The sequence below is a fragment of the Procambarus clarkii genome, chromosome 27, assembly GCF_040958095.1.
Source record: "Procambarus clarkii isolate CNS0578487 chromosome 27, FALCON_Pclarkii_2.0, whole genome shotgun sequence".
NCBI lineage: Eukaryota > Metazoa > Arthropoda > Malacostraca > Decapoda > Cambaridae > Procambarus > Procambarus clarkii.
Genome location: NC_091176.1, coordinates 22,448,210 through 22,472,652, shown reverse-complemented (window position 1 = coordinate 22,472,652; position 24,443 = coordinate 22,448,210). Strand labels below are relative to the sequence as shown.

General features: G+C 44.9%; 1 protein-coding gene across 5 annotated transcripts in view; it reads right to left on the bottom strand.

Moving 5' to 3' along the window:
* ca (claret) overlaps window positions 1-24,443 on the bottom strand; it is a 93,783-nt gene that overhangs the window by 51,058 nt on the left and 18,282 nt on the right. For all 5 annotated transcript variants that reach the window (XM_045749193.2, XM_045749194.2, XM_045749195.2 and 2 more), the window contains 4 exons: window positions 15,437-15,666; window positions 7,264-7,437; window positions 5,894-6,144; window positions 1-159 (listed from right to left, as the gene is read on the bottom strand). The exon at window positions 1-159 is cut by the window's left edge and continues 16 nt beyond it. In XM_045749193.2, coding sequence (XP_045605149.1) covers window positions 1-159; window positions 5,894-6,144; window positions 7,264-7,437; window positions 15,437-15,666 — 814 coding nt within the window. The remainder of the gene's footprint in view (window positions 160-5,893; window positions 6,145-7,263; window positions 7,438-15,436; window positions 15,667-24,443) is intronic.

Sequence of the window (24,443 nt, the reverse complement as noted above, 5' to 3'; positions counted from 1 at the left end):
AGTGCAATGGCAGAACTGAAATTACGAGATCGTAGCTTCACGTCAGCAGCCAATTCAAAGAGCTTGGGGTCCAGTGAGAAGATGACTCCAAGTTTGTTAGCACAGTCGATATCACCAGCCCTCAGCACCAAGTTCATGAAGAGAGATTCCACACTCGTTCTAAAGAAACAAGGAAAAAAAAATTTGAAGAATAAACTTTTCTTTAATGCACAAATTAAGTCTTATTTTACAAATGCAATAAACTTCCAATATGATGCATTAATGCAATCTGAGACCCTGTATCAAACAAAATTTTTTTTAGATTTTTTTGGAATTTTATGGGGTAAAATAGAACACAATCCAAGATGAACAAAATTTATTACATAAAATATAAAACCAGAGATGAATGTAGTGAAACGCCATTTTCTGGGCAAAACCCAGAGGCTCCCTGGAGCTAACCAGGCTGATATGAATGTATTAGACCCTTGCATCAGTCAATGCATAGAGTTCTAGACCTTCCAAGGATAACGAGCCAGAACCTGGCTCCCCCCCCCCCCCATCAGAGAGGAACAAGGAGCAATGGCCTATAGAAATCCCCGTGTGGTTGGAAGCAGTCTATGTCTGTCATCGACTGGGTCAGGCACCCAGAAAGGTAGGCGCCCCAAAACAAACCCCCTATTCCGGTTAAAATATTGCTACTGAAAGCCGAACTAGTGGACAGAACTCCCCAAATAAAAACGAGCAAACGAGCATGATTACCGCCCATGATCACCACATTACCGCCCCGATGTTTGCACAACCACCTCCTCCCTATGCGGGGGAAGGGGGAGCCCCAGACCCCAGTGCCGGCTATCCACACCCCAGTTCTGAGGCTCGATGTCAAAACACGCGAAAAACTGCCGACTGGAGGGAGGGAGAGTTGCCAGGGAGCCTCTGAGTCTCACCCAGAAAATGGCCTTTCACTACATTCAATGCTGGTTTTCTAGGGGGAGCCCCTTTGGCTTTCCAGCTCCGGGGAGCCAAAGAGGCTCCTCATAGCTACTTACCAAAGACAAAACAAGAGGGACTTAACCGGGAGGCGGTTGGCCCATGCTCCCCAACTAGAAGTCGAGACAACTGGCTGCAACCGCCAACCCAATGCATCACAGTCCCAACTAGGCCCAGGAACACTGATAAGGTAGCGAGCGGCCAGGAACCCGTTCGACCTCCAAAAACCCAGTACCCGAATGTCAGCCCAAAACATGTTACCGAAGATGGCAGCCAGTGCAGCAAACTTACAAATGTCATGGGAACAAGGATAAACCGCTGGCTGGCTGGACTAAATAACCCTGTGAAGGACTTGAGAGACCCGAACCCTGGGAAGAAGGGAAACCGGGTCAGCCCAAAGAGAGTATTCGACCACCGAGGTGGTGGTGCATAAGTAACGGCGGAGAGCCGCAACTGGACACAACCCATGATGCACTCCAGGCCTAACCAACCAAGCATTAACAACCCAAGGACCCCTCCGGAAAGAAGCAGTCACATTCTTCGCCAGAAAAGAAGGAGACGGCTGCAAACAAACATACTGTACTACCAGAACCAAAAGAGCAGAAACTTCTGTTCTGGAGGAGAGCATGAAGCTCCCAACCCGACCCTCAGAGGCCAATGCCAACAGGAAAAAGAGCCTTGAAAAAATAAACCTGAACTGAAGGGGCCACCACAAACCGAAGAGGAGGAGAGAGAGAGAGAACACCCAGTCCAACGACCAGGATTGCTCAGGCAGCGCATGAGCAAGCCGGAGGTGAAACAATGCACAAGATAGCTTGCGGAACGGTGCAGAAGTAACATCAATGCCGAAACGCAAGCTGCAGTGGCTCTGTCAGGGGCGCACAATACAAGGTGACAGTATTGGTGGACAACTTCCTTGGGAGTTGTCCACCAACTCCAACTCTATGGTGTATAACAGGTCACTGGAAACAGGAGACTTACCAGAAAGTTGGAAGACAGCTAACGTAGTCCCAATGTACAAGAAGGGTGACAGGCAAGAGGCACTGAACTACAGGCCAGTTTCCCTAACTTGTATACCATGCAAGGTGATGGAGAAGATCGTGAGGAAAAGGCTCGTAGAGCATCTGGAGGGAAATAACTTTGTAACGCACCACCAACATGGGTTCAGGGATGGTAAATCGTGCCTCACAGGTTTAATAGAATTCTATGACCAGGCAACAAAAATTAGGCAGGAAAGAGAAGGGTGGGCCGACTGCATTTTCCTGGACTGCCAGAAAGCCTTTGACACAGTACCCCATAAAAGGCTGTTAAAAAAAAGTTGGAGCAACAGGCAGGAGTAAAAGGGAAGATGCTCCAGTGGATAAGGGAGTACTTAACCAACAGGAAACAGCGAGTAACAGTGAGGGGGGGAGATATCAGAGTGGCGAGATGTCACCAGCGGAGTCCCACAGGGCTCAGTACTTGGACCCATCCTGTTTCTAATATATGTAAACGATCTTCCGGAGGGTATAGACTAGTTCGTCTCAATGTTTGCTGATGACGCAAAAATTATGAGAAGAATCAAGATGGATGAAGATAGACAGAGACTACAGGATGACCTGGACAAACTGGAGGAATGGTCTAGAAAATGACTGCTAAAGTTCAACTCAGTAAAGTGTAAAGTAATGAAATTAGGCAAAGGGAGCAGGAGGCTGAACACAAGGTATCATCTGGTAGGTGAAATCCTGCAAGAGTCAAATAGAGAGAAAGACCTGGGGGTTGATATAACACCCAACTTGTCCCCAGAGGTCCACATCAAAAGAATATCATCAGTGGCATATGTTAGACTGGCCAACATAAGAACTGCCTTTAGAAACTTGTGTAAGGAATCGTTCAGGACCCTGTATACCACTTATGTAAGACCAATCCTGGTGTATGCAGCTCCAGCCTGGAGTCTATACCTAGTTAAACACAAGACAAAGTTAGAGAAGATTCAGCGGTATGCCACCAGGCTCGTCCCGGAACTAAGAGGACTGAGCTACGAGGAAAGGCTAAAGGAGCAGAACCTCACATCCCTGGAAAACAGAAGAGTAAGGGGAGACATGATAACCACCTACAAAATTCTCAGGGGAATTGACAGGGTGGACAAAAACTCTTCAGCACGGGTGGGACACGAACAAGGGGACACAGGTAAAAACTTAGTATCCAGATGAGCCACAGAGACGTTAGAAAGAATTTTTTCAGTGTCAGAGTAGTTAATAAATGGAATGCACTAGAAAGTGATGTGGTGGAGGCTGACTCCATACACAGTTTCAAATGTAGATATGATAGAACCCAGTAGGCTCAGGAATCTGTACACCAGTTGATTGACAGTTGAGAGGAGAGACCAAAGAGCCAAAGCTCAACCCCCGCAAGCACAATTAGGCGAGTACAATTGGGTGAATACCATACCTGTCTATTTTCTTGTATATTTCTTCAAATTCCCTAATCTTCACTTTCCAAGCTTCATTATCCTTTTCCAGTTCCTTTACGTGTGCATCCTATATCCTTACCTTATCAGTCAAGCTGTTAATTTCCTTACCTTGCTGGTAAATACTTCCTTTTAAATTACAAAACTCAATCTTGAGACCTTCAATTTCTTGTTTTAATTTAATTACCTTTTCTTCATATTTCTTTAGCATGTCCTCATAATCACTAACCTGCCAAGAAAACCACCTTTCATTGCTTCATTGCATCTTGTTGAGAGAAACCTGCAAAAAATTCCTTTGATGGGGTACTGTCTTCCCCAGTGGTGGCGGCGGCCATCTTTGTTGACATTCAGCTGTTTTGAAAGATCAACTTTTCTACCACAGATTTTTCATTCACTAACACTTATCTCCTATCTCTTAGTTTCTTTTCAAATTATCTACACCTTCATGTATTCTGGGTCACCACTTGTAACCCTCACCCTGCTCTCAACACTTAAATAATTTGAATTCTCCTGGAGCCTGCAGCAGTGTGACTCCTCAGTGTGATGCTCCTCCTCCACATCTGTGTACAATATGTGGCCCTTGTTCAGATATGGTGCAAGCAGTGCCTTCACCACACTACCTGAGAAATGGGGAAAGCAAGGCAGATCCCCCACAAGGCTAAAACGTGAAGAAAAACAAAACCCCGCAAGAGGACAACGTACCCAAAGGAACAGAGCTAGCCGCTATGAATGGTGAAAAGCTGCACAGCACCCTGCGCCCCATACCAGTGCAACTGCCTCTTACCCTAAGGTAAACAAGGAAGACAAAACCCCCAAGCACCCAAAGAGCAGCCGGAAAACCGAGCAATAATCCAGCCCAACAGAAGCAGGGCCCCGAGGAACTTGTGGAAGGTAGCCCCAAGTCCCATGGGCAGTACTTACAGGGCATCTAGGGACGATAACCCTAGGTGCATGCAGCCTGAGTACTGTAGATTAACTTCTAACTCTCGCACCCCTGGAAGACAGCACCACACTCAAAGCATAGTGCTGGAATCACTGGAGCCAGAGCACATGACCTCTGCCTCTAGCATCAGCCTTAGAACTTATGGATGGATAGCCAGCACAGGGGTCTGGGGCTCCCCCTTCCCACTCCCGGGGAGGGGGAAGCTGCGCAGAAAGTGGCGCAGCGACGTGTGACGTCATGCTCGTTTGCTCTTTCCTTTTAGGAAAGTTCTATCCACTTGTTCGGCTTTTGGTAGCAAAAATTTTCACCAGAATAGGGGGGTTTGTTTTGGGATGCTTACCTTTCTGAGTGCCTGACCCAATCGATGGCAGACATAGAATGCTTCCAACCACACGGGGGTTTCTATAGGCCATTGCTCACCATGCCTCTCTGAGGGGGCCAGGTTCTGGCTCGTGGTTCCCGGTAGGCCCACAGAACTCCCTACACATGATTGATGCCAAAGTCGGACATTAGCATATCAGCCTAGTAAGCTCCGGGGAGCCGAAGGGGCTCCCCACAGAAATGACTAAGGGGGAGTATTATGCGATTTGGAAATGTTGTTTAATGTCAACCAAACTTTTTTACTAGTTGTATATAAGAAGGGTAGCAACTTTTCTACGTTTCAGTATCGCACCCTAAATAGAAAGGGATGTATGTTTTTTTTTCCAATGAATTTTACACATTTTCAATAATTATCTACAACCACAAGTTTCAAATGACATCATTTCTATGACACTCATATATCATATTAGCATACAATAAAGGATTATCCAAAATATGCTTAGTTTTACTAATACAAGTAGTCAAAGTTCCGACAAAAATACATGCCAATATTTCATGTTCGCAAATATTTATAAAATCAATAAATGAAGTTAGGAATTAAGTGTTTTATGAACGTTGTAGAGACGTCATCTCTACATATAATGTGTAAATTTCATGTAAATTGACAAAAAAAAAAATGAAAGAGGAGATGTAATTTTATGTTACTTGAAAACAAGTAAGAACTAACACTCTGCCACCTGTGGTTGAAGTTGACTTTAACCAATGTCCTCCAAAATTTGCATCTTTACAGATAGGCATATGTTCTGTAAGGTGTACAAGTTTCATGCAAATCGGCTGATAAAAAATATGGAAAAAAAAAAAAAAAATTTAATTTTCTATTGTTTGGAATTTTTTGGGGGGCATAAAAGTAAATATTAAAATACTTAATTATATGCTATTGTGATAGCTTAGAGTCATAGACATGATTTCACTTGACACTTGTGTTTGATGTTAATTTTTGACCATTTTGGAATATTTTTGACACATAATTCAATATTTTTTTTCTCCCTTCCTATTTATGCTACAATGCTGAGACTTGGGCAAGTTGAACCCAATTTCATATACAACTAGTCAAAAAAGTTTGATTGAAATCGAACCAGTTTTCATTCTATGCATATTTTCGTACAAACAAAATTCATGGTTTGTACCAAAATATAAACATTGATAAATCTCACCTTGGCTGGCAAATATAGAGAGCTTCTGAGGTTAGTATTAGGCACCCATGAGGCCAGGTATGAGACGGCAATTCTACCTCCTCCTCCTCATCCTCCTCGCCCCTTGCTTTCCCTGTGATGGAAGATTGCCCGGAGCATGGAGGACTAGAGTTCATCTCCAGCGACACTAAAGGAGGACTTGGGCACATATAGAGAATTTCCTCCTCTTCTGGTAATTCTATTTCTTGTATAACTGGGTTAATTTTGCAATCCTGAGAAAAAATATAAAAGCGCTTTACACAAAATAGTTTATTTTAACATTTTATTGTACATCTTTCATTATTTTAAACTCTAATGTGAGAATATATTAAATATAAAAAATATAAATATTTGTAAAGACAAAATTTGAATTAAAATGCATTTTAATTTATTTATTTATATATACAAGAGTTCTTACATTCTTGTACAGCCACTAGCACTCGTAGCGTTTCGGGCAAGTCCTTAATCCTATGTTCCCTGGAATATGACCCCTGCCAAATAGTTTAACAACCAGGTACAGTACCCATTTTACTGTTGGGTTACACAGTGGCTACTTTTAAGGATTTGCACCCAATAAATCCTCCCCCCACCAGGATACGAACCCAGGACAAAGCGCTCGCAAAAGGCCAGGCAAGCCTCTTACCACTATGCCCCAGGAACTGCATTTCATGTGTTCATTGGGAATTTTAATTTTGTTTTAAACTGTTCCTATAGTATGGTTGGTCTGAGCAAGAGTTAGACATCCATGTATTTTACTGATATAAAGACAATTTAATAATTACCATCACATTAGTCATTAATGAAAATATAACCAGTAATGTCCGTTTCGAAGGCACTGTACAATATGTTCTGATGAATAATTTTCTCCAAATACCTTACCAAAACCACTGGACAAAATGGATTGTAATGGATATGTGGACCTGCAAGCCAGTCCAAACAACAGTTTTTAAGATCAAGTTATCACAAGACAAGCCTGGCCCCAGGACAGGTTCATGAAGAAATTTTTAAATTGCAAGGGGAAGTGCAAAGGCATTACGACTTTATAGCACTTGGAAGGGGTCAGGATAAGGATTTGGGATGGAACGGGGTGGAAGGAATGGTGTACAACCATGAAGAAGGAAAAAAGTTCAGGAATAAGACGACTCCAAACTGATTCCCAGTAAAACTAAAGATATCGGGACACTACCTTGTCCTAGGACGCCTTGTCAGAGACCAGACCGCAGGGAAGTTGATCCCCGAAATCAACACAAAATACAGTAAGGTACCTTAAATTCACTCTTCTAGTCATTCTTTATCAATATTATCATGTAATCTTGAATAATATTCATAAAATTCAACATCTGAATACTTACTATTGTTCCATCTATTTTTGATGAAGAGGAAAAGAATGTGGACACCATTGTGATCCTCCTGCGAGACACTGTGTCAGACAAAAAAATCATCTCATCTTGAAGCACCACTTTGTCAGCATCAGGTATAATTTTGAACACATACAGTGGAGTTGGCTCCAAGTCAGTGCTGTACACCTGTTACAGAGAAGTAGTTATAATACAGCTTTGGTATTACAAATTTGCAAAGTTAAACCCACAACAAAATATGCAAGACTTATGAAAGAAAGGGGTATCTAAAATTTAGAATAGACAATTAAAATGAAAAATTAATTCAATGAAATCTATAGAAGTTATGAATAAAAGCAGAGCAAATCTAATATATATAACTAACTACTGGCCATTTATACTTAATACACAAGAAATGGGAAAAAAATTATATTCTTGCACTGAATATATTCACTAAATGTTCACCAAAAAAACAGCGTTGAATGTAATGAAACGCCATTTTCTGAGTGAGACCCGGAGGCTCCCCGGACCCCCTTCAGAAAGCAGCAGACTCATTCTTCGCCAGAAAAGAAAGAAAAGACTGCAAACGGGCTGATGTGTATATATATATATATAACTAGATGAAGCCACTTGCAGAAAATGCACCACCGCAGACTCTGCAAACAGCAACGGACAAAAAGGGGGACAAAAATCTAAGCCAGGGCACAAGCAGATTCCAAAGAGTGGACGAGCACTGTCTGTCGGCACGTGAGATGAGAAGCAAAGAACAGGGACACCGCCTCCCTCAGAATCGGCGCAAACAACTTCAACAAGGCAGCCAATGCCTGAGCTGCCAAAGCAAACACACCGGACATCGGCCCAGATCCCAGTTCCTGCACATCCTCGCCAAGCCTCTCCGAAGACAACTGCGTTTCTTTTCTCAGTAGAGAAAAGAAACGTAAGACCAAAGCCAAATGCCCATGGGTGCACAGTTCCTCGGCCACCAGGGACACCGAAAGGGAGGGAACCTGCACGTGAAACTGAATCTAACCGACATCACGAGGAAGTATGGGGGCAAACAAGCACTCAGATAGGTACTCAAATTCGCCCCTAGGTAAACCTGAACAACCATAGTTACTTCCCGCCATTCAAGCGCACGGGTCCGACAGAACGAATGCCATGCCCCCAATAAAAAGAAAGGGCAGTCTGCCAACCAGGACGACTCCAGAACCTCGTAACGCATCCAGAAAGAAAACGAGGAGCCAAACTCGAAAGATGGAGGATCCATTACCGAGGCGAAATCCGGGTCTCGCAAGACTGAAGCCCCGTCACCTTTGATGTGATGCGGAAACCCGAAAACCTCCGGAAGGAGGGAACCGAGAAACCCAAGGGAACCCGAAACCGAACTGGGGAGGAGTTGCATCCATATCAAACTTGTACAAGGAGGGGGAATAGGAAAAACCCCTCCCCCTGTAACAACAAGCCCGACGCCGAGGGTACCAACACCCAAGCACCCCAAGTCAACTCCTCCCCAGCCCCGGGAGCCTCCATGTCAGGACCCGGGGCCGTGTAGTCCTCCAAACCCTCTACCTCTGGAGAAAAGGCAGAATCCGCCGAAAAAGCCGGGATGAAGGGGGCCCGCTGGCACAGCCCAAGGGCTTCAGGAGGAGGAACAGACTCGAATGCCTCCACTGCCAATCCGGAAGAGGCATTCCCAGAAGCCGCCAGAGACTCACCACCAGGCAAACCCTGCCCCGACTCTGAAACCCTCAGACGTTTGGGAGCCGGGAGCAGGCAGGGGGAGTAGGATGAACCACAGCAAGGGAAGGACTAGGGGGTGAAGATGAAAAAGTCGAGGCAACTAACACCCCCAAGTCCGGGTCCCTATAACCAAAACGGGGCAGCTGCAGGGCATCCGGAAAGGCAACCAGCCTTGCGCGTTGCAGCAACCTAAAAACCTTGCAGGCAATGCCGAAGCTACTTGCACCCAAATATCAATCTCATTGGGCTGGGGGAATTGGAGTACAAACAAGGAACACCACTCGCCGGACTCTGGGTCAAAGGTGTCATTGACCCAACAAGCAACATGGCGGAGGCAAAGATGGTAAGTGTCACCCTAAGTCAAGGGGACAGAGCAACCTTCAAACTCACACAAGGCGAGGTGGGACTCTGAAGTCTCTCCCATCGGAGAGACCTGAGCCCCCAAGGGAGGGTTCCAAGGCCCTAGGCTGACTGCTAAGGGAAGCCCAAGCGAGGTACTGCTAACCGGTTATCCCAGAGCTACCAAGTAAACAAACTATGAGCGGAACCCCTGCGACGTGTACAAGCACAGGGACCTAGTGGAGGGCCACCAAAATTCTACAAGTGGTCCTACTGCCACACCAGGCAAAACAAAACAAAAATAAAAGAAAACCCCGCAAAAGCACATCTCTAGGGGGAACAGAATCGGCCACTATGCATACATCAGACAGCTGCACCTTGCGCCCCTGCCAGCGACGGAACTACCTCCTACCAAAGGGAAAACAGGAGCAAGAACCACCCCAGCTGAACCCCCGGTGGCAATCACCGAGTAGCAACAGAACCACACGGAGGTAGTTCCTGAACGGCGCAGGGAAGATAACCCTGAAGCCGCAAGGGAAGTACGTACAGGGCACTTAGGAAAGGCGGCCCTAGGTGCATGCAGCCCCAGTATTTTTGTGTTACTCCCAGCTCGCACAATACCAAAACTAACCTCCACCACCGCACTGCAGCATTGCTTAAAGGATGGAGCCAGAGTTGATCAACTGTTCACCCTCACATCAACCTGTGAACTGAGGAGAGTTGCTGGTGTGGAGGTCTGGGACCCCCCTCGTCCCTCTCCCAGGGAGGGGGGGGGAGGGGTTGTGCGGACAGAAGAGCGGCGTTTGTGGTGACGTCATACTTGTTTCCTTGGTTTTGATTGGGGAGTTCTGATGCTTGTTCGGCTTTCAGTTTGCAATTTTTTTTTTATCAGCAGTACTGTAGTTTGTTTTGGAATTCCTACCTTTCTGGGTGCCTGACCTGGTAGATAGCAGGCAAAGACTGCTTCCAATTACATGGGGGTGTCTTTAGGCCATTGCTCCTTGTGCCTCTCTTGAGGGGACCAGGTTCTGACTCTGGTCCCTGGTAGGCCTAGAACTCCTTCGATTAACTGTTGCCATGGTCTAATATATACACATAAACCCGGTATAGCTCCGGGGAGTTGAAGGGGCTCTCCACAGAAAACAGATATAGTGGTACCTCGGATTACGAGCGTTCCTGGTTACGAGTTTTTCGGGTTACGAGCAGGATTTGCTCAGAAAATTTACATTGGGATACGAGCATTGCCTCAGGATACGAGGGTGTCGATACGCGTACGGGCCGACTTAGTGCGTGGTGGCACGGCGAGCGTCCCTCAGTTTACTAGTGCCTTGCACCCAGTGACTATCCTGCCTGAATTCTTCACCAGGATTTACAGTGTATGTTGGATATTTGGCCATTTGAACATAAAAGTTGTTGTTATATATCTCGCAATGGGTCCCAAGAAAGCCAGTGGTAAGGTTCAAGGCTTCGGAATTCCTACCTTTCTGAGTGCCTGAAAGTGAAGGGCTGGGCTGGGTGAAGAAATCGGATGTGAGGATGACAATAGAGGAAAAACAAGAGATCATTCGGAAGCATTAAAATGGTGCACGTGTTGTTAAACTTTGTAGGCAGTACAACAAATCAACATCAACGATATGCACTATACTTGCCAAGAAAAAGGACATTACGAGTGCTAAAGTGGCAAAAGGCGTATCAACAATCACAAAACAAAGACCACAAATACACGAGGAAGTGGAAAAGTTGTTATTACTGTAATTTGGATACACGACAAGGAGTTAAAGGGTGATAGTGTTTCAGAAGCCATCATTTGTGAGAAAGCCAGGGTATTGCTGCCTACCAAGCCCCCCCCCCCCACCTCACAGCAGCAATGGGCCGGACAGGGAGGAGGGAAGAGAGGCAGAAAGAAATTTTTAAAAAGGGATGTGGACAAATGTAAAACAGAACCAGGCCTATTCTATAAATTCATAAACAACAAATTGCAGGTAAAGGATAATATTCAGAGGTTGAAAATGGGAAACAGATTCACGGAAAATGAAAAGGAAATGTGTGAAACATTAAACGAAAAGTTCCAAAGTGTGTTTGTACAAAATAAAATCTTCAGGAAAACAGACACTAAGAATTCTAGTGAACAACATAGAGCACACAGAGGTGTCTAGAAACAAAGTGGAAAAAATGCTCAAGGAGTTAAGTAAGAACAAAGCAGTTGGTCCAGATGACGTTTCACCATGGGTTCTGAGAGAATGTGTACCCGAGCTCAGCATTCCGCTTCAACTGATTTTTCAGGCATCCCTGTGTACAGGCATAGTAGATGTGCAGAAAAAGGCTAACATAGTTCCAATCTACAAAAGTGATTGCAGGGAAGACCCCCTCAATTATAGATCTGTATCACTGACAAGTGTTAGTCAAAATATTGGAAAAAATAATTAAAACTAAATGGGTAGAACACCTGGAGAAAAACGATATAATATCAGACAGTATGGTTTTTGATCTGGAAGATCCTGTGTAACAAATTTACTCAATTTCTATGATCGAGCCACAGAGATTTTACAGGAAAGAGATGGTTGGGTTGACTGCATCTATCTGTACCTAAAAAAAAAAGAAGCTTTTGACAGAGTTCCTCATAAGAGGTTGTTCTGGAAACTGGAACATATTGGAGGGGTGACAGGGAAGCTTCTAACATGAATGAAAAATTTTGTAACTGATAGAAAAAAAGAGGGCAGTAATCAGAGGCAATGTAACAGATTGGAAAAATGTCAAGTGGAGTACCACAGGGTTCAGTTCTTGCACCAGTAATGTTCATTGTCTACATAAATGATCTGTCAGATGGAATACAAAATTATATGAACATGTTTGCTGATAATGCTAAGATAATAGGGAAGATAATAAACTTAGATGATTGCCATACCCTTCAAGAAGACCTGGACAAAATAAGTATATGGAGTACCACTTGGCAAATGGAATTTAATGTGAATAAATGCCATGTTATGGAATGTGGAATAGGGAAACAGACCCCACACAACAAATTATGTGAGAAATTTTTAAAGAATTCTGATAAAGAAAGAGATCTAGGGGTGGTGCTAGACAGAAAACCATGACCTGAGGACCATACTGTATTAAGAACGTTGAGCGAGGAGTCTACGCTACACTTTCTAACTTCAGGACTGCTTTTAAAGACATGGATGGAGAAATACTAAAGAAATTGTTCATTACTTTTGTTAGACCAAAGCTGGAATATGAAGCAGTTATATGGTGCCCATATCTTAAGAAGCACATCAGCAAACTAGAAAAGGTGCAAACACATGACACAAAGTGGCTCCCAGAACTGAAGGAAGAGCTACGAGGAGAGGTTAGAGGCATTAAATATGCAAAAACTAGAAGATAGAAGAAAAAGAGGCGATATGATCACCACGTACAAAATAATAACAGGAATCGATAAAATTGATAGGGAAGAATTCCCGAGACCTAGAACTTCAAGAACAAGAGATCACAGATTTAAACTAATGAAACAAAGCTGCCGGAGAAATATAAGAAAATTCACTTTTGTAAACAGAGTAGAAGACAGTTCGAACAAGTTAGGCGAGTAGGTGGAGGAGGCCAAAACCGTCAGTAATTTCAAAGCATTATATGACAAAGAGTGCTGGAAAGACAGGACACGAGCGTAGCTCTCATCCTGTAACTACACTCAGGTAATTACACTCAACTACCATTATGATGGCATTATCCTTACCAAAACCGGGACCCCAACCTCAAGCCCAATCATATTTTGACAGGAACAATTATAACTGTATTATAGGCAAATCAGATATTGAAGGAGAAATGGTAACATTCAAATGTATCGCTCAGGAAGTACCCTTACATATTTATTCAAACCCTGATTTTTGAGATACTATATTCCATAAGCTCAGGTTGTCTGTAAGGAAAGACTGATGCAGACACAGCTACTGAAATTACAAGTAACATGACTTTGTGAAAAAATAAACCTGTTTGTGCTACAGTGCACTATCAAAGCTGAACAGGCAGGAAGTAGATAAAGACTATCCCAAGAGCTGCTGCATGGCAACCTAGTCTAACACGAATTGATCTGTTTATCTAGTGCTATACATTGACATTGTAGTTAGATAGAATCCTGCAATATAATCAAGCAACCCGTTCTCGCAAATTCGTAAAGTCAATATTGACTTATTAACTACGTGCATAGGTGATATACTAAACATAATAGATACCCTTAAAAAGATTCATAGAAAACACCGACCTTACCTAACCTTGTTAGTATCTTAAGATAAGCATCTTATTGCTTCGTAATTACAATTATTACTTAACCTATACCTATTATAGGTTAGGTAATAATTGTAATTACGAAGCAATAAGATACTTATCTTAACATACTAAGTAGGTTAGGTAAGGTCGGTGTTTTCTATGAATCTTTTTAAGGGTATCTATTATGTTAAGTATGTCACCTATGCACATATTTAATAAGTCAATATTGACTTATTAAATTTGCGAGAACAGGTTGCATCAAGTGGCAAAAGTGCAAACGGAACACCAGAAGTCCCAAGCAAGGATGTCAGAATGCTTTTCAAGAGGTATCGTTACAAAATACTGCTCTAGAAGATACACATGCATGTAGGACTAACTCAACCTCCCCCCCACTCCCTTTCTTCCCCTCCACCCATCTCCCTCTCTCTCTCCCCCTCTCTCTTCTTCCCTCCCCCCCTCCCCCTCCCTCCCTCCCTCGCTCTCTCCCCCCCCTCCCTCTCTCTCCCCCTATCCCCCTCCCTCTCTCTCTCTCCCCCCCTCCCCCTCCCTCCCTCTCTCTCCTTCCTTCCCTCCCTCCCTCTCCTTCCCTCCCTCTTTCTCCCTCCCCCCCCCCCCCTCTCTCCCTCTTTCTCCCTCCCCTCTCTCTCTCTCTTTCTCCCTCCTCTCTCTCTCTCTCTCTCTCTCTCTCTCCCCCCCTCCCCCTCCCTCCCTCTCTCTCTCTCTCTCTCTCTCCCTCCCTCCCTCTCTCTCTCTCTCTCTCTCTCCCTCCCTCCCTCTCTCTCTCTCTCTCTCTCTCCCTCCCTCTCTCTCTCTCTCTCTCTCTCTCTCTCTCCCTCCCTCCCTCTCTCTCTCTCTCTCTCTCTCCCTCCCTCCCTCCCTCTCTCTCTCTCTCTCTCCCTCCCTCCCTCTCTCTCTCCCTCCCTCTCTCTCTCCCTCTCTCTCTCCCTCCCTCTCTCTCTCCCTCCCTCCCTCCCTCCCTCTCTCTCCCCCCCCCCCTCCCTCTCTCTCTCTCTCTCTCTCTCTCCCTCCCTCCCTCCCTCCCTCCCTCCCTCTCTCTCCCCCTCCCTCTCTCTCCCCCTCCCTCTCCCCCCCCCTCTGAGAATTTAAGAGAAAAAAAGATAAATTGGATAAGGAACAATACTACCCATTCCCCCTTAAAGATTATATATTCTCCCAAGAAACTCCACATGCAAAGATCGGCAGAGAGCTTGGAAATCATTTAACACCAAGCCATATATACCACAAAAAATACAATGCAGTTAGATCCAACTGAGAAAAGTCAAATACTGTATGCAACAAATCCATGTGAAAGTGGTCTCGTTCACCTCCCATATCATCCAGAGAGGAAAAAGCTGGGAGAGATCACAAATATATTCAACACTCCTTGAATGTGAACCACTCTGCTTACTAAAACCTGAAGTCAGAAGAGAAGCTGAAGCCAACATTCAATGCGACAGCAGGAGGGTCTTGGCAGACCCCTAGCTAAAGCAAAATGAACAGACATTTACCAGAAAGCCGAAAATGCAAGGCACGGCCAATGCATAATCACTAGCAAATAGGCAAAGCAGATTACCAAGAGCTAAGATGAGCCTGTTATCAAAGTAGAAAAAGTTATTACACCTTCTGACATGAAGCTTCAAAAGAATCACACCTAGTGAACTCTGATAAATACCCTGGGAGTAAGATTCAACCAGAGCGAGAGTTCAAATAGGGCAAAAAAGGCAACCCATCCAGTACAGCAGCAAAGCTTTATAGTATTGAATGAGTGCTCGTGAACAATGACAGTACAATACTGATTTGTACTCATGATTAAACTAATTTCTAATATATATAGTATCACAAAAACACCAACCATTAAAGTAGAATTGGGTTTACAGTGACCAGCCAGTAAGTATCGTTCTTTGGCATACTGTGGAGTGGCTAGAACATCATGGATGTACTTGCTCAGCCTCTCAGGTCGTGTAGCTACAGGGGGAGCAGTTTCACCTTCTCCTCCCGAAGCAATGGAAGTAGTGGAAGTGGTCATTGCCTGCTCTGGTGTTGTCGTTGCTGACAATTCATCAATGTCACATGTGTCTACTCCTAAAATAAATTATTCTGTTATTTAATTTTTAAATAATGTTAAATTATATATAAAATGTGATTATTTGACATAATTTCATCCTGTGCTCTTGTAATCTGATTCATTCCTCACCTGTAAGGGGTAAATAAACAGCATAAAACATCACGAAACATAGGGCTCAACACCTAGCAAGATACATTTTGTTTGAAGTTTAGTCTCGAGTAATTCACTAGTTTCCCAACTAATTTCCTTATTCAAAGTTTCAGTTTTTAGGTATCTATAAAAAATATAGCTATTCTAAATACTGTACCACTTGGTTTATAATCAAATATGACCCTTTCAATGATTATAATATATATTTTAACTAATATCCCCTTTATTATAAACAAATCAATAACTCATAAGTGCCCTCTACTGAATATAGCTACATCAGTGAGACCTAATGTTACAGTACATGTATTTCTTTCTATTACTGCTAATGTTTTAGTAGACCGACAGTTAAATGTATTGCATCCTTTCCACAACAGTGAATACATCTTGTGAATAGCACTCTTAAACATAATTAAATATGATTTTTTTTCAATCTGCCAAAAATAAGTAGTTCTTAATACAGTATCAGCACCCAATAGTGGTGAGCAGTAAATAAAGATGGTGTACAGTTTCTACTGAACACCACCTTTATTATTCAAATAATCAAGACTTATCAAAACAAATATAGAATCATACCCAAATTCAGTTGTAAACATTAGTACCTTTGCGAGCATATTTATAATACCTGTACATTGTAAGAATGTAAATACCCAATTAAGAGTTCCAGAACTTTTTTGTTTTTTGTTTTGCCAGAAAACATGCACTGCGTTTAAAAATGACCAGCAACCAGTTCTTAAATTACATTTATCTTGATCCTTTAAGTGATCCTAATATATACCATATTAACCCTTAAGCTGCTCTGGGATATTTGGCCTTTGTCATCTACTAGCGCATAAAAAAAAAATATCTTATAAACCTGTTAACTTGTGTTCCCTGATCACGAGAAAAAAATAATAAAAAAAATCGTAAGTGGCATATTTTGGCCGCAATAGGGCGGGGAAGTCTAGCAAAAAACCAGCGTTGAATGTAATGAAACGCCATTTTCTGGGTGTGACCCGGAGGCTTCCCGGAGCTATACAGGCTGATATGCTAATGCCAGACTTTGGCATCAGTCATGTGTATGGAGTTCTGTGGGCCTACAGGGGACCACGAGCCAGAACCTGGCCCCCTCAGAGAGGCAAGGGGAGCAAAGGCCTATAGAAATCCCTGTGTGGTTGGTAGCATTCTATGTCTGCCATCGACCGGATCGGGCACCCAGAAAGGTAAGCGTCCCAAAACAAACCCCTATTCTGGTTAAAATTACTACCTAACGCCGAACTATTGGATAGAACTCCCCAAAAAGATACGAGCAAACTAGCATGACATCACACGTCACCGCACCACTATCTGCGTAGCTCGCCCCTCCCCGGGAGAGGGAAGGGGAAGCCCCAGAACCCCACGCCGGCAATCCACACCCCAGTTCTGAGGCTGGATTTCAAGAAAATGCAAAAACCGCTGCCCGTAGGGAGGGAGGGAGGGATGCCAGGGAGACTCCGGGCACAACCAAAAAATGGAATGTGTGACTGGATGGGCATAGTCAGGAGCCGCCTCGTATGGGCCAAGAGGCCTCCTGCAGTCACCTGTGTTCTGACGTTCGAATCGGGAGGTAAGGAACAAGAGCTGCCACGTATTGGCCAATAGGCCCGCTGCAGGCATCCCTGTTTGTACATTCCATGTTCTCACGTACGTCTGTACTCCCATTCGTACCCACAAAATGAACCAGTGCCTGGACGAAGGAGATTCCAGACCGCATAAACTCGCCTGCAGAACATAGGCATGGAAGGGTCACGACAATGTTACTAGATCGGTGCTGCCGGAGGCAGGAACCCTTCCCAGCCCAGGGAACACACACAGCAGGCCCTGGGGCCGAGCCCTCCTCCCAAAGCCCCAGCCTCAAGAAAAAACCAGGGCAGCTGTGAAAAGCACAAAGGAAGGGAGCCCACTGGCAGACTCTTACAACACTGCTGGAGGAACAGGCTCGAATGCCCCCGTCGCTACCCTGGAAAGGGAATTCCCCAAGACCAATTGAGTCTCAAAACCATGGAAACCCCACCACGACCCCGAACTCACAGATGGGAAGGACCCGGATGCAGGGAGGAAGAGGGTGGGGGGGAGGGACCCGACAAGACCACCCCCAAAACGGGGCAGCCTCAGGGCTTCCGAGGAGCAAACAACCTAGCGTGTTGCCACTGACACCCAAAGTGCAATGCCCGTGCTGCCTGCACCCACATAGTCAGCATAAGACTGGGAACCAAGTCACAAACAAGCAACAAAACTCGCAGGACTCAAGGTCGAAGGTGTCACCGACCTCACAGGCAGCAGATGGAGGCAAAACCGAGAGAGTCACCCTGAGACAAGGGGACAAAGCAACCCTCGAACTCGCACAAAGCGAGGGGGGGGACTCCGGGGCCACATCCATCAGGCCCACGCTCCCTAGGGGTTTCCCAGGGTCCCGAGCGTTTACTATAAAAGGACTCGCACTCAGGTAATCCCAGGCAGGGTACTGCTAACCGGTGCCCATGTCTACCAAACAACTTTCTAAGAACTGAACCCCCGGGACATGTACACTTACAGGGACCTAGCAGGGAATCCACCGGAAGAAGGGAGAGAACTCGGTACAAAAGGGGGAAAGAACCAAAGGCAGACCCCCCACCAGGTAGACAAACAAAAAGAAAAAGAAAACCCCGCAAGAGTACAGCGTAACAGAGCTGGCCTGGGTACGGCTGTACCCAGGCCTTCACCTTTTCCAGAGATTGGTGAAAACAAGCTGCGCAGTACCCTGCGCCCCTACCAGTGCAAACTGCCCCTTATCCTATCTTGAGATGATTTCGGGGTTTTTTAGTGTCCCCGCGGCCCGGAAGGGGTGGGAAGGGGTTTTAGTGTCCCCGCGGCCCTAAGGCGAACAATGGAGACAGAACCCCCCCTATCACACAAAGGGTGGCCGAAAACCAAACAGTAAACGGCCTAGCAGAAGCAGGATCCAAGGAACTTGTGGAAGGTAACCAAGCCCCAAGGGCAGTACTTACAGGGCACCTCGGGAAGGGAACCCTAGGCGCATGCAGCCCGAGTACTGGAGATTCATTCCCAGCTCACACACCACCTAGAAGACAGACACCACACTCTAGGTACAGTACTGAAACAACCACTGGAGCCGGAGCACACAACCGGTGCCTTTAGCATCAGCCGAAGAACTGGGGTGTGGATTGCCGGCGTGGGGGTCTGTGGCTCCCCCTTCCCCCTCCCAGGGAGGGGGAGCTGCGCAGAAAGCGACGCGGTGACGCCATGCTAGTTTGCTCGTATCTTTTTGGGGGATTCTATCCCCTAGTTCGGCGTTAGGTAGCAATTTTAACCCGAACAGGGGTTTGTTTTGGGACGCTTACCTTTCTGGGTGCCCAATTCAGTCGATGGTTGACACAGAATGCTTCTAACCACACCGGGTTTTTTTATAGATCTTTGCTCCCCTTGCCTCTCTGAGGGGGCTAGGTTCTGGCTCGTGGTCTCTGTTAGGCCCACAGAACTCCATACACATGACTGATGCCAAAGTCTGACATTAGCATATCAGCCTGTAATGCTCCGGGGAGCCGACGGGGCTACCCCCCCAAGATAAAGAGGAGCTGACTCAGCAAGTGTCAGGGAAGTTCTGCTCCGCCACAGCTGTCAGGCGGGAGTTGCCACAAAGATATAATTACCTAATTATTTCAATGTCTCCGATTGATTTTTTCTTCATTTTTTTGCTGTACAGTGGTACCTCGAATAATGAATTTAATCCATTCCAGCGCTGTCATCGTCATGTGAAATGGACGTCATACAAAATGAATGTCCCCATTGACATCAATGGTAATCAAATTAATCTGTTCTACCACAGAAAAACATCAATATGATATTCGATGTTTTAAATTATGGAGCAGCCCACCTTACATACACTTCACAAACCTTTATGACATTTTTCTTTCTTTAAATTTGTTCAATATTTATTTTTCATTTGTCTTATAGCAAAAGGTTTGTTCGGTAGTCGGCAGGTAGGCTGCTCCACCTTTCTTACATAAAAAAAAAAATAAAAAAAAAATATTTTGAAAACCAGAATAAATGTCAAAAAGTTTGTTTGGTTGTCTACAGGTAGGCTGCTCCATGTTTCTTAAATAAAAAAAAAATGAAAATTAAAAAAAAAAGTTGAAACAATTTGGAAAATGGACAAATGCCATAAAGGTTCATTCAGTGTTTGACGGGTAGGCAGCTCCATTATAACAATCTTTTTTTTTTGTTTCAAATGTATTCCATGTTTTGTATTTTTCATTTACGTCTCAATAATGGAGCAGCCTACCCGACTAACAATGAACGAACCTTTATGGCATTTGTCCATTTTCCAAATTGTTTCAATTTTTTTTTATTTTTCGTTTATTTTTTATTTAACCACTTAACTGCGCCAGCCGAGTATTCTCGGTCGGCGAGAAACTGCGCCAACTGAGAAAACTCTGATTTTTCTGTACCCATTTTAAATGTGTGCGAGATTGGTTGTGTACGAAATGGACTCTTAGGACCTCCAGTGAGAGGCAGCCATCTTGGAAAAAATTCCCAGAATGCCCTAGGGCTGCTGGCTGGGTTAGTTAGTACTGAAGGAGCAACCATGGGTGGCGCACGCATCTCTGGCTCCCAAACACCTGTCCGACGCGGTGTTGAAAGATAACGCTGTGTCGGTGAAATTCAAACCTTATTGTTTGAAGAACGTAAGGGTCATAATATTGGTGAAGCTAGGTACAATAAGGACCTAACACAAAGATCGAATGCAAGTGATACAGCACCCATGAGGACGATTCAGTGAGCGTATCCAGTTGTAGCTCTGAGCGTCACCCTTGCAATCCTATGCTATCTCCAATTTATTTTGATGATACATAGATAAATCGTTTTTCTGCATTCAATGATGATGCATCTGATACAAGTAGCATAGATGAACAGTGTTAGCGGCTTCCATGGTGGTGTTTTCTATAGATATTTTCAAGAATACCTGAATCTCTTCCCGACTGACGGACACTCTTTGAGGCAAGCTGAATCTCTTCCTGTGTGAAACCATACAAAGCGATCTTTTCAAGACTACCTTACAAATTGATCTTTTCCTATAATCTTTTCAATACTACCGTATGCTTTACAAGCTTGGCTACATACAAAGTACAAGTACTAAAGCCAAGGGTGTACGAGAGTGCATTATTTGCAAGAACACAATGAAGAAACGGGAAGCGAAAATTTATCTGTACCGGGTGCAACGAGAGCAAAGTCGCACTGTGCACCATGGACTACTTCGTTGATTATTACTCACTTCCGAAGTACTGAGTGTGTAATACAGTGTGTTACCGTGTAAATAGTGTGTGAAACTGTACATATTGTAATTTTAGTGAATTTTTAACAAGTAATATTGCAACAATAATCATTTATTGTGGACACATTACTGACACATGTATCACACTTCCATGGAACATTATGAACGTTCTACTGTATACATATTGTAAAGGACACAAATATGCATCATATACGATAAAAAAATAAAATAAAACCGCATTGGAAATACATAGAACAAATAACTGAAAATACATTTGTGGCAACACCCGGTGCTTGAATGGCCTGCGCGACCGTGTCTGGGCGATTCATGCACGGGCGACCAGGCCCTGATAACGTCACAGCGCACCTTGTCCACTTCCCCACAACCAAAGTAAGTGGAATTTGGTATTTATTTTTACATAGACATGTTCAGGGAAGGGAATCTATTATTTTACGAAGAAAGAATGAATTTTTGGGGAACACTTTATTTCATGTGCACAGGGGGAATTTCACAGTAAACTCGGCACAGCACCGTGGTTAAGAAACATGGAGCAGCCTACCTGTAAATAACCGAACGAATCTTTTTGACATTTGTTCTGGTTTTCAAAATTCTTCAGTTTTTTTATTTTGTTTTTTTTTTATGTAAGAAACATGGAGCATCTTACCTGCCGACCACCGAACGAACCTTTTTGACATTTGTTGTATTTCAGAAATTTCATTTTTTTTTCTACAAAAACATCAATGCTTTGCAACATCTCAGCAATCGCCCTTTTTTATCTCGGCATCATTAGCATCTTTAAACAAGAACAACATAATTTATTTGCATCGTCGGAGGCGTCCAAGAATGTGTAAGAAGCAGCGCGACCCCATCATGTGGTGTTGACGTTACTCAAACGAGCTTTCGCCATATGGGACGATTTGTCGCCGATCAGGCCGGTCGTTACCCAAAATGTTCACCTTTTGGGGCGATTGTTATGCGAGGTACCACTGTAATATTATTCAATAGTGTGTAGTGTGATATATTTATATAATAAAATGTGTGCATCATCGCTGTACTCAAAATTATGGAGTGCATATTATTTATTCAATTATATTCATAAAACAATAAACAAATACTTTGGTTATTACACTATATACACAGGTTATACAAGTATCTGCATGTTTTGTTCACAATAGCGAACCACTAAGCTGGTATAGTGAGTCCAGACAGTAAAAGGTGGTCACACAGAGTCAACAGACAACGCTACCTCCCTCTCCACTAAGATTACTCCTCTCACTACAGTGCTAATTATCACAACAATCCAACTATTATCAGTATCCTGGTCATTTTTATCATTCAGGGGTCTTCTGTAATACTATCATCACTAAATAATAGCATGTACATATATATTTTGATATTTTTAAGTGATGCTGTTGCAGCGCACGCAGCATGAAAGCTAAGTGCGCCTTAGTGGCTCACGCAGTACTGAGGCCCTCACACGCGGGAATGTTGCCCACGATTTAAAACAAAAATGGCGTCTGTTTACAAGAGCCCTGATGAAGGTGAGGTGAACTCTGTGTATCCGTTAGCCATTTAAATCTTGGGTAGTACTCTAACACGTCATATGACGTGATGTGCAATTTTGGGCAAGTCACTCAACATGTCATATGACGTGTTGCACAGTTTAATGGTTAAGTACATGTGCAACAAATGTACCTTTAGCTGCTCATGTTTACTAAATTGGTATGCCTTCCCCAAAACTTGTCTTTTGAGTTTACTTTGCAAAATACAAGGAGAATTAGTATCTGATCTTTATTCTCTAATACTGCAGTCTTTTTTTTTTAACCATACTGGCACTGTATGTATAGAGCAATTTATAAATTAGAATTAACGTTACAATGAACTTGGGGCACAAAAGCTATTCACAATATTGCCTGTTATTTAAGGAATAATTATATTTAAGTACTGTCTCCACTCGCTAATCCAGACTGTATGGGAAGGACCCCCCAGCTGGATTATTACGTTTTCCGGATTAACATACTTTTTCACCTCTGAATCCAAAAGGGACCATTTCCAACAATTTTTATACCACAATCATGATTTGAATTGACACACACTAATTAGTGTGTGTGGGGGTTGGGTGGGTGGTTAGCTGCCTAGCTGGTAAGTGGGCAGGGGGGTGGGCGGGCGGGCGGGTGGGCAGGCAGGCAGGCAGGTGGGTGGGTGGGTGGGTGGGCAGGCAGGTGGGTGGGTGGGTGGGTGGGCAGACAGGCAGGTGGGTGGGTGGGTGGGTGGGTGGGCAGACAGGCAGGTGGGTGGGTGGGTGGGTGGGCAGACAGGCAGGTGGGTGGGTGGGTGGGTGGGTGGGCAGACAGGCAGGTGGGTGGGTGGGTGGGTGGGTGGGCAGACAGGCAGGTGGGTGGGTGGGTGGGTGGGCAGACAGGCAGGTGGGTGGGTGGGTGGGTGGGCAGGCAGGCAGGCAGGTGGGTGGGTGGGTGGGTGGGCAGGCAGGCAGGTGGGTGGGTGGGTGGGTGGGCAGGCAGGCAGGTGGGTGGGTGGGTGGGTGGGCAGGCAGGTGGGTGGGTGGGCAGGCAGGTGGGTGGGTGGGTGGGCAGGCAGGTGGGTGGGCAGGCAGGTGGGTGGGCAGGCAGGTGGGCAGGCAGGTGGGTGGGTGGGTGGGAGGGCAGGCAGGTAGGTGGGTGGGTGGGTGGGTGGGCAGGCAGGTGGGTAGGTGGATTCAGGCAGGTAGGTTTTAGATGGGTGGATGGCAGGCAGATGGGCTTGGTGGGTGAACAGGTTCGAGCAGGCAAGTGGGTGGGTGAGCAGGCAGGTCCACCCACTTACCAGCAGGTGGGTGGGTAGGAGAGCAGGCAGGTGGGTGAACAGATGGGTGGGTTGGCAGGTCTGTGTAGGCAGATATGTGAACAGGTGGGTGGGTTGGCAGCTCTGTGCAGGCAGGTGGGTGGGTGGGCAAGAAGGCAGATGGGTGAACAGGTGGGTGGATGGACAAGCAGGCAGATGGGTGAACAGGTGGGTGGGCTATCAAGCAGGAAGGTGGGTGAGCAGGCAGGTGGGTGGGCAAGCATTCAGGTGGGTAGGTGGGCTATCAGGCAGGTGGTGGGCGAGCAGGTAGGAAGGTGAACAAGTGGGTGGGTAGGTAGGTGGGTGTGCAGGCAGGTGGGTGGGTGAGACTGGAAAGAGACTGATCACATGTCTGTGATCTCCTTCCTGGTCACCTCTTTCCCCTACCTCACGCTAGCCTCCCCAACTCCCCTCCACGTATTGACACACGTGGAGGGGAGTTGGGGGAGAAAGATCATGTACATTCTGGATGTACATGATCATATATATATTTTTGGTTACAGATTTTGTTTAGCA